Below are 13782 nucleotides of genomic sequence, written 5' to 3' on the forward strand. Positions count from 1 at the left end.
GTCAATGACCTGAAGAGAGCTGGGACCACAGTCTCAAAGAAAACCATTAGTAACACACTATGCCGTCATGGATTAAAATACTGCAGCGCACGCAAGGTCCCCCTGCTCAAGCCAGGGCATGTCCAGGCCCGTCTGAAGTTTGCCAATGACCATCTGGATGATCCAGAGGAAGAATGGGAGAAGGTCATGTGGTCTGATGAGACAAAAATTGAGCTTTTTGGTCTAAACTCCACTCGACGTGTTTGGAGGAAGAAGAAGGATGAGTACAACCCCAAGAACACCATCCCAACCGTGAAGCGTGGAGGTGGAAACATAATTCTTTGGGGATGCTTTTCTGCAAAGGGGACAGGACGACTGCACCGTATTGAGGGGAGGATGGATGGGGCCATGTATCGCGAGATCTTGGCCAACGACCTCCTTCCCTCAGTAAGAGCATTGAAGATGGGTCGTGGCTGGGTCTTCCAGCATGACAACGACCCGAAACACACAGCCAGGGAAACTAAGGAGTGGCTCCGTAAGAAGCATCTCAAGGTCCTGGAGTGGCCTAGCCAGTCTCCAGACCTGAACCCAATAGAAAATCTTTGGAGGGAGCTGAAAGTCCGTATTGCCCAGCGACAGCCCCGAAACCTGAAGGATCTGGAGAAGGTCTGTATGGAGGAGTGGGACAAAATCCCTGCTGCAGTGTGTGCAAACCTGGTCAAGAACTCCAGGAAACGTATGATCTCTGTAATTGCAAACAAAGGTTTCTGTACCAAATATTAAGTTCTGCTTTTCTGATGTATCAAATACTTATGTCATGCAATAAAATGCAAATTAATTACTTAAAAATCATACAATGTGATTTTCTGGATTTTTGTTTTAGATTCCGTGTCTCACAGTTGAAGTGTACCTATGATAAATATTACAGACCTCTACATGCTTTGTAAGTAGGAAAACCTGCAAAATCGGCAGTGTATCAAATACTTGTTCTCCCCACTGTACATCTAGGAGGTTTTGCTATGCATCAGCAAGACTGAACGGCAGCTTCTGATAAGGTTAAGGGGGAGGTGTGTCTCTTTGTTAACAACAGCTGTTGCACAATCTTTAATGTTAAGTCTCAAGGTTTTGCTTGCCTCAGTTAGAATCAGAGTATGTGAGCAGAGCAGATGAGGAGCATGCCCAATTTGACTGGAGCGCAGAGTGAGTTTTCCAAAGGCTGGAGCGTCAGCCTTCTCGCCCGCTCCATTGATTTTGGCCCAATAGGCCTGACATTTTACTTCTTTCAAGGAGCTTTACGTTTTGATAGGGTTATTTTGCCTAAAAACCTTTAGAACTACCTATAGAAAAATGTAAAAACATCTCAGAATCCCTACCCAGCCTGGCAAGAGTGGCCGGAAGGGTGTTTAGCATCCCCAGTGGCTCTGCAAGCGCGGAGAGTCTATTCTCCGCTGCTCTCCAGGCACCATCGCATGAGCCTAAAGCCACAGACTCTAGACAAACTACTGTTTCCAAAAGTGAATTCAAAGGCATTGTAGACTGAGCCTAACAAGGCATTTTTCGTTTAATTTTGATTTAATTCTAAGTCACAGCCTATATGCACAATTTATAGACTATACTAATTTAATACAACAAAATGTTGTTTAAATGCTGAGTGCTTAATGTTCCTGCCAGCCTAGTGTGTCGCACTCACAAATGTTTTACAATTTACACTGAGTATACAAAACATTAAGGACACCTGCTCTTTCCATGACATGGACTGACCGGGTGAATCCAGGGGAAAGCTATGATCCCTTATTGATGTCACTCCTTAAATCCACTTCAATCAGTGTAGATGAGACAGGAGACAGGTTAAAGAAGGATTTTTAAGCCTTGAGACAATCGAGACATGGATTGTGTAATGTGTACCATTCAGAGAATGAATGGGCAAGATAAAAGATTGAAGTGGCTTTGAACAGGGTGGTAGTAGGTGCCCGGTGCACCTACTACCACCCTGTTTTTCACACTCAACAGTTTCCCATGTGTATCAAGAATGGTCCACCACCCAAAGGACATCCAGCCAACTTGACACAATTGTGGGAAGCATTGGAGTCAACATGGGCCAGCATCACTGTGGAATGCTATCGACACCTTGTAGAGTCCATGCCCTGATGAATCAAAGGTGTTCTTAATGTTTGGTATACTCAGTGTATTTATTTGTAGGCTATAACCTTGAGATAATAGGCTAATAGTCTAAATAATTAATTTTCATTCCTTAGGCTACCTGTCTGGCTCCTGACCTATTTAGAGTGTTTTTATATGCTGTTTAATACCACATGTAGCCTTCAAACGGTCAACCTTTCAGGTTGTTTATTAAAATACTTTTCATTCAAATCATATGGTTTCGTTTCAATACTTCAAAACCTATTGGTAGGTCCAGGTAGTCACAAAAATAGATGGGTGTTTAAATCGTGATTTTAATGAATGGAGCGAATTTGGAGCGGATTTTAGTGGAGCAGTTGGAAAGGAGGTGGAGTACAGGAGCAGTGCACAAGCACCGAGGCTTGAGCTCACCTTTAGATCACCTTTACTCCACACACAGAAACACATACAAAGCTCTCCCTTGCCCTCCATTTGGCAAATCTGACCATAACTCTATCCTCCTGATTACTACTTACAAGCAAAAACTCAAAAAGGAAGAACCAGTGACGCACTTAATATGGAAGTGGTCAGATGAAGCAGACTACAGGACTGTTTTGCTAGCACAGACTGGAATATGTTCTGGGATTCAACCGATAACATTGAGGAGTTTACCACAGTCACCGGCTTCATTAATTTAATAAGTGCTTCGATGACATCGTCCTCACAGTGACCGTACGTACATATCCCAACCAGAAGCCATGGATTCCAGGCAACATCCGCACTGAGCTAAAGGATAGAGCTACTGCTTTCAAGGACCGGGACACTAATCCGGACGCTTATAAGAAATCCCCCTACAACCTCTGACAATCCATCAAACAGTCATAACGTCAATATAGGACTAAGATTGAATCCTAATACTCTGAAACTACTAATACTCTGTCATGTATACAGTGGGGAGAACAAGTATTTGATACACTGCCGATTTTGCAGGTTTTCCTACTTACAAAGCATGTAGAGGTCTGTACTTTTTATCATAGGTACACTTCAACTGTGAGAGACGGAATCTAAAACAAAAATCCAGAAAATCACATTGTATGATTTTTAAGTAATTAATTTGCATTTTATTGCATGACATAAGTATTTGATCACCTACCAACCAGTAAGAATTCCGGCTCTCACAGACCTGTTAGTTTTTCTTTAAGAAGCCCTCCTGTTCTCCACTCATTACCTGTATTAACTGCACCTGTTTGAACTCGTTACCTGTATAAAAGACACCTGTCCACACACTCAATCAAACAGATTCCAACCTCTCCACGATGGCCAAGACCAGAGAGCTGTGTAAGGACATCAGGGATAAAATTGTAGACCTGCACAAGGCTGGGATGGGCTACAGGACAATAGGCAAGCAGCTTGGTGAGAAGGCAACAACTGTTGGCGCAATTATTAGAAAATGGAAGAAGTTGAAGATGACGGTCAATCACCCTCGGTCTGGGGCTCCATGCAAGATCTCACCTCGTGGGGCATCAATGATCATGAGGAAGGTGAGGGATCAGCCCAGAACTACACGGCAGGACCTGGTCAATGACCTGAAGAGAGCTGGGACCACAGTCTCAAAGAAAACCATTAGTACCACACTACGCCGTCATGGATTAAAATCCTGCAGCACACGCAAGGTCCCCCTGCTCAAGCCAGCGCATGTCCAGGCCCGTCTGAAGTTTGCCAATGACCATTTGGATGATCCAGAGGAGGAATGGGAGAAGGTCATGTGGTCTGATGAGACAAAAATAGAGCTTTTTGGTCTAAACTCCACTCGCCGTGTTTGGAGGAAGAAGAAGGATGAGTACAACCCCAATAACACCATCCCAACCGTGAAGCATGGAGGTGGAAACATCATTCTTTGGGGATGCTTTTCTGCAAAGGGGACAGGACGACTGCACCGTATTGAGGGGAGGATGGATGGGGCCATGGATCGCGAGATCTTGGCCAACAACCTCCTTCCCTCAGTAAGAGCATTGAAGATGGGTCGTGGCTGGGTCTTCCAGCATGACAACGACCCGAAACACACAGCCAGGGCAACTAAGGAGTGGCTCCGTAAGAAGCATCTCAAGGTCCTGGAGTGGCCTAGCCAGTCTCCAGACCTGAACCCAATAGAAAATCTTTGGAGGGAGCTGAAAGTCCGTATTGCCCAGCGACAGCCCCGAAACCTGAAGGATCTGGAGAAGGTCTGTATGGAGGAGTGGGCCAAAATTCCTGCTGCAGTGTGTGCAAACCTGGTCAAGAACTACAGGAAACGTATGATCTCTGTAATTGCAAACAAAGGTTTCTGTACCAAATATTAAGTTCTGCTTTTCTGATGTATCAAATACTTATGTCATGCAATAAAATGCAAATTAATTACTTAAAAATCATACAATGTGATTTTCTGTATTTTTGTTTTAGATTCCGTCTCTCACAGTTGAAGTGTACCTATGATAAAAATTACAGACCTCTACATGCTTTGTAAGTAGGAAAACCTGCAAAATCGGCAGTGTATCAAATACTTGTTCTCCCCACTGTACATATAATGGTGTGTAAAGATGATATGGACAGTATACAGTGCATTCGGAAAGTATTCGGACCCCTTTAGACCCCCTTTTCCCACATTTTGTTACGTTAAAACCGCATTCTAAAATTTATTAAATAAAGGAAAATCCTCAATCGACACACAATACCCCATAATGACAAAGCAAAAAAAAAAATTGAGGCACAGATCTGGGAAAGGGAACCAAAAAATGTCAGCAGCATTGAAGGTCCCCAAGATTAAATTTGGAACCACCAAGACTCTTCCTAGAACTGGCTTCCCAGCCAAACTAAGCCATCGGGGGAGAAGGGCCTTGGTCAGGGAGATGACAAAGAACCTGATGGTCACTGACAGAGCTCCAGAGTTCCTCTGTGGAGATGGGAGAACCTTCCAGAAGGATAACCATCTCTGCAGCACTCCACTAATCAGGCCTTTATGGTAGAGCGGAAAGACGGAAGCCACTCAGTAAAATGCAAATTACAGCCCAATTGAAGTTTGCGAAAAGGCACCTAAAAACTCTCAGACCATGAGAAACAAGATTCTCTGGTCTGATGAAACCAAGATTGAACTCTTTGGCATGAATTCCAAGCGTCACGTCTGAAGGAAACCAGGCACTGCTCATCACCTGGCCAATACCATCCCTATGGTGAAGCATGGTGGCAGCATAATGCTGTGGGGATGATTTTTAGCGGCAGGGACTGGATCGAGGGAATGATGAACGGAGCAAAGTACAGAGAGATCCTTGATTAAAACCTGCTAAGAGCGCTCAGGTATTCAGACTGGGGCGAAGGTTCACCTTCCAACAGAACAACGACCTTAGGCACATGGCCAAGACAACGCAGGTGTTTCAGAACAAGTCTCTGAATGTCCTTGTGTGGCCCAGCCAGAGCCCGGACTTGAACCCGAAAGAACATCTCTGGAGAGACCTGAAAATAGCTGTGCAACAACGCTCACCATCCAACCTGACAGAGCTTGAGAGGATCAGCAGAGAAGAATGGGAGAAACTCCCCAAACACAGGTGTGCCAAGCTTGTGGTGTCATACCCAAGAATAATCTATGCTGTAATTGCTGCCATAGGTGCTTCAACAAAGTACTGAGTAAAGGGTCTGAATACTTTATGTAAATATCATTTCAGTTTTAATTTTTTTATAAATCAGCAAACATTTCTAAATAACTGTTTTTGCTTTGTCATTATGGGGACTGTATATGTACATATCTACCTCAATTACCTCGTACCCCTGCACATCGCCTCGGTACTGGTGCCCAATGTATATAGCTCATTCTGTTACTCATTACTCATTCTGTATTTTTACTTGTGTTATTATTTTTCTATTATTTATCTTTTTTTCTTTCTGCATTGTTGGGAAGGGCCCGTCAGTAAGCATTTCACTGTTAGTCTACAACTGTTGTTTACGAAGCATGTGACAAATAACATTTTATTTTACACATGCAGGCACACACACGGCTGTATACACTCACAACAAAAGGTTAGCTCTTTTTTGAGCCAGCATAATAAATAAGTGGTGGACAATCTGTGACATTCTTTATGTATGCTGGTTGGCTAAAATCATTTTGGCTGTTGAAAGACTTTCCTTGTGTTCTGGTGAAGAAAGTTATATGAGAGCTGTGAATGTGTCACTGCACAAAAAAGGTTATTCTTCTGGCTATATGTAACTGGCACTGATACAAAATGTCACATTGGCTGAGCGCTGAAGGTCAGTGTGGCTGAGAGGTGAAAGGGAACACAGAATTTTCAAATATAGCTTCCACACCCAGCTGTATGATAGATCTCAGTTAACCCTGTGGGTGATACAGTAACTACTGTAGCATAGCCAACTAGCACCTGCTAATATGTGGGGTGTATTTCCTGTGGAACATATGTAAGATGAGTATGGTTAGGATTGATATGGCCTGACCAGGGAAAACTCTGGGCCCTAAAGTTGTCCCTGGTATAGTTGATGTGATGGACTTACAAAGGAGAAGTCTGGGGCGTTTTGGCAGAGCAGGCGAGGGAACACGGCTTGTCTCTGGACTCTCTCCTCCTCCTCAAACACGTTCCCGTACATGAAGCCATTCATCATGGTGGAGTGGGCATGAACATCAATGTAGAACTCCAGCCCCACCTTATGAATATGCGACACACACACCACAGAGAGAGAGAAAGGGGCACAGGGCAGGGGTGTCACAAACCTGCCGAATATACACCATTTACAAATTTCATAGCCATTGCCATTTCTATCAAAATGTAAAGATCTTGATTTGACTAAGACTCCTTGGCTACATATTTTTCAAATGCCCACATGTATTCTACCGAGCACAAAAACATTGGGAACAACAACAACCAAGCTGTGTCACACAAATGCCTTGTTTGGCTATGGAGGGCATCTTCCTAGTGAAAGACGACTCTCAGAGGTGGCAGAGCACCAGAGGAGAATCACAGAAGAGCTAGCAAACCTCCCACAGCGACAGTGAGAGAGAAAGCGAGGGAAGAATGATGATACTAGTCATATTTTATCCCCTGTAGAGCTCAGGGACAGAGCTGAGGAGAGGAGAGCCCAGGAGACTGGCTTGGTGGCCCCACACAGATGAGATGTGGAGACTGGCTGGGGAGAGCCTTCCAGATACAGCTGCACGACAATACAGTAGCCCACACACAATCAGGCTTTATTCAGACTATCAGTTACTGTAGCTACACTGCTTCCCACACAGCAGGCTCAGGAGCTGAGAGGAAAACACTATGAGAACCAGCTGTCACACACATACACTACATGACAAGAAGTATGGGGACACCTGCTCATCCAAAATCATGGGCATTAATATGGAGGTTGTCCCCCCTTTGCTGCTATAATAGCCTCCACTATTCTGGCTTTCCACTAAATGTTGGAACATTGCTGCGGGGACTTTCTTCCATTCAGCCACAAGAGCATTAGTGAGGTTGGGCACTGATGTTGGGCAATTATGCCTGGCTCGCAGTCAGCGCTCCAATTCATCCCGAAGGTGTTCGATGGAGTTGAGATCAGGACTCTGTGCAGGCCAGTCAAGTTCTTCCACACAGATCTCGACAAACAGTTTCTGTATGGACCTCGCTTTGTGCACAGGGGCATTGTCATGCTGAAACAGGAAAGGGCCTTCCCCAAACTGTTGCCACAAAGTTGGAAGCACAGAATCGTCTAGAATGTCATTGTATGCTGTAACGTAAAGATTTCCTTTCACTGGAACTAAGGGGCCTAGCCCGAACCATGACAAACAGTAAAAGACCATTATTCCTCCTCCACCTAATTTACAGTTGGCACTATGCATTCGGGCAGGTAGCCAAACCCAAATTCGTCCATCGGACTGCCAGATAGTGAAGCGTGATTCATCACTTCAGAGAACACGTTTCCATTACTCCAGAGTCCAATGGCGCGAGCTTTACACACTCCAGCTGAAGCTTGGCATTGCACATGGTGATCTTAGGCTTGTGTGTGCCTGCTCGGCCATGGAAACCCATTTCATGAAGCTCCAGATGAACAGTTATTGTGCTGACGTTGCTTCCAGAGGCAGTTTGGAACTCGGTAATGAGTGTTGCAACCGAGGACAGCTGATTTTTACTCAGTACGTGCTTCAGCACTCGGCGGTCCCGTTCTGTGAGCTTGTGTGGCCTACCACTTCGCGGCTGAGACGTTTTGGGATTCTCTGCCTCTAACCCTATTACAGGGACTGAGTCACTGGCTTACTGGTGCTCTTCCATGCCGTCCCTAGGAGGGGTGCTTCACTTGAGTGGGTTGAGTCACTGACGTGATCTTCCTGTCTGGGTTGGCGCCCCCCCTTGGGTTGTGCCGTGGCGGAGATCTTTGTGGGATATACTCGGCCTTGTCTCAGGATGGTAAGTTGGTGGTTGAAGATATCCCTCTAGTGGTGTGGGGGCTGTGCTTTGGCAAAGTGGGTGGGGTTATATCCTGCCTGTTTGGCCCTGTCCGGGGGTATCATCGGATGGGGCCACAGTGTCTCCTGACCCCTCCTGTCTCAGCCTCCAGTATTTATGCTGCAGTAGTTTATGTGTCGAGGGGCTAGGGTCAGTCTGTTATATCTGGAATACTTCTCCTGTCTTATCCGGTGTCCTGTGTGAATTTAAGTATGCTCTCTCTAATTCTCTCTTTCTCTCTTTCTTTCTCTCTCTCGGAGGACCTGAGCCCTAGGACCATGCCTCAGGACTACCTGGCCTGATGACTCCTTGCTGACCCAGTCCACCTGGCCATGCTGCTACTCCAGTTTCAACTGTTCTGCCTGCGGCTATGGAACCCTGACCTGTTCACCGGACGTGCTACCTGTCCCAGACCTGCTGTTTTCAACTCTCTAGAGACAGTAGGAGAGGTAGAGATACTCTTAATGATCGGCTATGAAAAGCCAACTGACATTTACTCCTGAGGTGCTGACTTGTTGCACCCTCGACAACTACTGTGATTATTATTATTTGACCATGCTGGTCATTTATGAACATTTGAACATCTTGGCTATGTTCTGTTATAATCTCCACCCGGCACAGCCAGAAGAGGACTGGCCACCCCTCATAGCCTGGTTCCTCTCTAGGTTTCTTCCTAGGTTTTGGCCTTTCTAGGGAGTTTTTCCTAGCCACCGTGCTTCTACACCTGCATTGCTTGCTGTTTGGGGTTTTAGGCTGGGTTTCCGTACAGCACTTTGAGATATCAGCTGATGTAAGAAGGGCTATATAAATACATTTGATTTGATTTGATTTTGCTTTTAGATGTTTTCACTTCACAATAACAGCACTTACAGTTGACCGGGGCAGCTCTAGCAGGGCAGATATTTAAAAAACTGACTTGTTGGAAAGGTGGCATCCTATGACAGTGCCAAGTTGAAAGTCACTGAGCTCTGCAGTAAGGCCATTCTACTGCCAATGCTTGTCTATGGAGAATGCATAGCGGTGTGCTTGATTTGTCAGCAACGGGTGTGGCTGAAATAGCCGAATCTACTAATTTGAAGGGGTATCCAAATACTTTTGTATATATAGTATAGTGTACCTCTACAGCGTACCTCAGATCACATCTGTATCAACACATGCCATTGTTCGTGTTCAGAGGTAAGATGGTGGACTGAACACAGCGATGCAGAACGCCTCAAGATAAAAACGTAATATGTAATATCTGTAAGTTTGACTAAATATTAGCACTTCACTCCACATACTCGTGGGTAATAACCTTCAATCTGGATAACACCACAACAAATTATAAGGCTAGACACATTTATCGACCAATATTAACAAAACAATCAACACCCAAACATGGAAAACCAATGCGAAAAAGAAAACGCGACTCCTCGACGGACACAGACGATTTATGCTTTTCACCACCGGGAATTGTAAGGGTGGTCGATAAATGATAAACTGGACATACTTCAATTAGTTAGTAAAGATATAAAGGAGTTGATGGCGAGCCTTGAGATGAGTGACAAAAGCTGCGACAATGGAGAAAGAAACAAACAATTGAAATGGACGTTAATGAACATAAAAATGAGTACATGTTTCTTAGGGAAGCCTTACTTGCCATCAGTGGCAATTTTAGCATGTAAATCTTGGTGGGGCAAACTCCCCCCCAATTTTTTTAGATGCATGCCAGCAAAGCCACTACACAACAACACTAAACAATACATGAATTGCACTATAACAACAACAAGCTTTGCCCACAAACATTTAGGGCCTACATAAAGCTGTCCCAACAGCAAAGCTTTCTTTCCAGCACAATGGAGTGAATCCTTTCCACCACTACACCTGGCTATCAGCGGAGCCTTGTCTGGCAGCGAAACAGTTCATTCAGCCTCATTTACTGCCTTTTGAAAAACATAGCTGATAAGGCTGAACATATCTCCCTGGCATATTACATCATTTATGCAGCAGCATATAAAACATTTTTGGACCTTGTTGTGCGCGGCGGTCCGTCCTTGGCAAATTTTGTCATCAAAGAAAAAGATTTACAATTCCAAGTTGTATGACCGTTCAAAACGTATTTTCCCAGTGTGACTTCCCAGTTGCAATGCTTGCGGTTAGCCACTGTCACCGATTCCTTCCAAACAACTCATGTAATGTTTATGTCCAATGGCCGATGAGCATCGATACGTTTTATCTATATTTTCTCTTCATTATTTCTCTTCATATGACAAGGATTAAAAACTATTTGCCAGTAGACTTGATTCATGATGATGACTGCTAGCTAAGATTGTGAAAGTAAGATGCTGTCGATAAAATCCAACTCGAATGTGTACACCTTTTCGGACAGAAATATGCATCCCAAATTTGCATCCTTCAATGATAAAATAATGGTTAAAAGTCTGGGTATAAGACCCACTGGCATGAATGATATGTTCCCAAAGGAAATTGCAGAACTGCATAAAGTTCTGTAACCACTCTTCAAGGAGAATAGATTAAAAGAGAAACGTGTAGCTCTTGTAGTCGATAAACTGTATATTGATAACCAAATGTTCAGAGACACCAAGACTACTCCATGGCTATTCTAAATATTACAAATTTCCCATAGAGGATTAGAATAATGGAACACCCAATACTATGCATGATAGGGATTGTAATAACACAATATATATAAAAAATGAAATACAACAATTGATAAAGAAGTAAACTACAACTACACTATACCATTCAAGATAGAGAATGTTGTAAAATAATTCATATTCAACTTTCTATTTATAGTATATTCTAAATAGATAAGACAGCATTAGAATAAAGGATAATTAGATAAATAATACATCTTAAAATAAACTCAGCAAAAAAAGAAACGTTCCTTTTTCAGGACCCTGTCTTTCAAAGACAATTCGTAAAAATCCAAATAACTTCACAGATCTTCATTGTAAAGGGTTTAAACACTGTTTCTCGTGCTTGTTCAATGAACCATAAACCATTAATGAACATGCACCTGTGGAACGATCGTTAAGACACTAACAGCTTACAGATGGTAGGCAATTAAGGTCACAGTTATGAAAACTTAGGACACTAAAGAGGCCTTTCTATTGACTCTGAAAAACACCAAAAGAAAGATGCCCAGGGTCCTTGCTCATCTGCGTGAACGTGCCTTAGGCATGCTGCAAGGAGGCATGAGGACTGCAGATGTGGCCAGGGCAATAAATTGCAATGTCCGTCCTGTGAGACACCTAACACAGCGCTACAGGGAGACAGGAAGGACAGCTGATCATCCTCGCAGTGGCAGACCACGTGTAACAACACCTGCACAGAATCGGTACATCCGAACATCACACCTGCGGGACAGGTACAGGATGGCAACAACAACTGCCCGAGTTACACCAGGAACGTACAATCCCTCCATCAGTGTTCAGACTGTCCACAATAGGCTGAGAGAGCTGGACTGAAGGCTTGTAGGCTTATTGTAAGGCAGGTCCTCACCAGACATCACCGGCAACAACGTCGCCTATGGGCACAAACCCACCGTCACTGGACCAGACAGGACTGGCAAAAGTGCTCTTCACTGACGAGTCGTGGTTTTGTCTCACCAGGGGTGATGGTCGGATTCGCGTTTCTTGTCGAAGGAATGAGCATTACACCGAGGCCTGTACTCCAAATCGATCCCGCTCCAGAGGTGGAGGGTCCGTCATGGTGTGGGGCGGTGTGTCACAGCATCAGCGGACTGAGCTTGCTGTCATTGCAGGCAATCTCAACGCTGTGCGATACAGGGAAGACATCCTCCTCCCTCATGTAGTACCCTTCCTGCAGGCTCATCCTGACATGACCCTACAGCATGACAATGCCACAAGCCATACTGCTCGTTCTGTGCGTGATTTCCTGCAAGACAGGAATGTCAGTGTTATGCCATGGCCAGCGAAGAGCCTGGATCTCAATCCATGAGGAGGAGATGCACTGCAGTACTTAATGCAGCTGGTGGCCACACCAGATACTGACTGTTACTTTTGATTTTGACGCCCCCTTTGTTCAGGGACACATTATTAAATTTATGTTAGTCACATGTCTGTGGAACTTGTTCAGTTTATGTCTCAGTTGTTGAATCTTGTTATGTTCATACAAATACTTACACATGTTAAGTTTGCTGAAAATAAACGCAGTTGACAGTGAGAGGACATTTCTTTTTTTGATGAGTTTATAAGGAACTGGAACACAAAAGTTCTCAACACAGTAGGCATAAAAACACTGCAAACAGGACATACAGTGCATTCGGAAAGTATTCAGATGCCTTGACGTTTTCCACATTTTGTTACATTAACAGCCTCGTTCTAAAATGGATTAAATCATCCCCCCCCCCCCCCCCTTATCAATCTACAAACAATAGCCCATAATGACAAAGTGAAAACAGGTTTTTAGAAATGTTTGCGAAATTATAAAAAATACAATAACAGAAATACCTTACTTACATAACTATTCAGACCCTTACTCAGTACTTTGTTGAAGCACCTTTGGCAACGATTACAGCCTCGATCGAGTCTTCTTGGGTATGACGCTACAAGCAAGGTTCTCCCATTCTTCTCTGCAGATCCTCTCAAGCTCTGTCAGGTTCGATGGGGAGCGTCGCTGCACAGCTATTTTCAGATCTCTCCAGAGATGTTCTATCGGGTTCAAGTCTGGGCTGTGTGCTTAGGGTCGTTGTCCTGTTGGAAGGTGAACCTTCACCTCACTCTGAGGTCCTCAGTGCTCTGGAGCAGGTTTTCATCAAGGATCTCTCTGTACTTTGTGCCGTTCATCTTTCCCTCGATCCTGACTAGTCTCCCAGTCCCTGCCGCTGAAAAACATCCCCACAGCATGATGCTGCTGCCACCACCATGCTTCACCATAGGGATGGTGTCAGGTTTCCTCCAGATGTGACACTTGGCATTCAGGCCAAAGAGTTCAGTCTTGGTTCATCAGACCAAAGAATCTTGTTTCTCATGGTCTGACAGTCCTTTAGGTGCCTTTTGGCAAACTCCAAGTGGGCTGTCATGTGCCTTTTACTGAGGAGTGGCTTCCGTCTGGCCACTCTACCATAACGGCCCGATTGGTGGAGTGCTGCATAGATGGTTGTCCTTCTGGAAGGTTCTCCCATCTCCATTTTTATTTATTTATTTTTATTTTACCGTTATTTTACCAGGTAAGTTGACTGAGAACACATTCTCAT

At 44.3% G+C, this 13782-nt stretch overlaps 1 protein-coding gene across 4 annotated transcripts in view; it reads right to left on the minus strand.

Moving 5' to 3' along the window:
- Positions 1–13782, minus strand: part of LOC139541152 (cytosolic carboxypeptidase 6-like) — a 422006-nt gene that overhangs the window by 21925 nt on the left and 386299 nt on the right. For all 4 annotated transcript variants that reach the window (XM_071345454.1, XM_071345450.1, XM_071345449.1 and 1 more), the window contains one exon: positions 6631–6780. In XM_071345454.1, coding sequence (XP_071201555.1) covers positions 6631–6780 — 150 coding nt within the window. The remainder of the gene's footprint in view (positions 1–6630; positions 6781–13782) is intronic.

Source organism: Salvelinus alpinus, chromosome 16 (genome assembly GCF_045679555.1).
Source record: "Salvelinus alpinus chromosome 16, SLU_Salpinus.1, whole genome shotgun sequence".
Classification (NCBI taxonomy): Eukaryota; Metazoa; Chordata; class Actinopteri; order Salmoniformes; family Salmonidae; genus Salvelinus; species Salvelinus alpinus.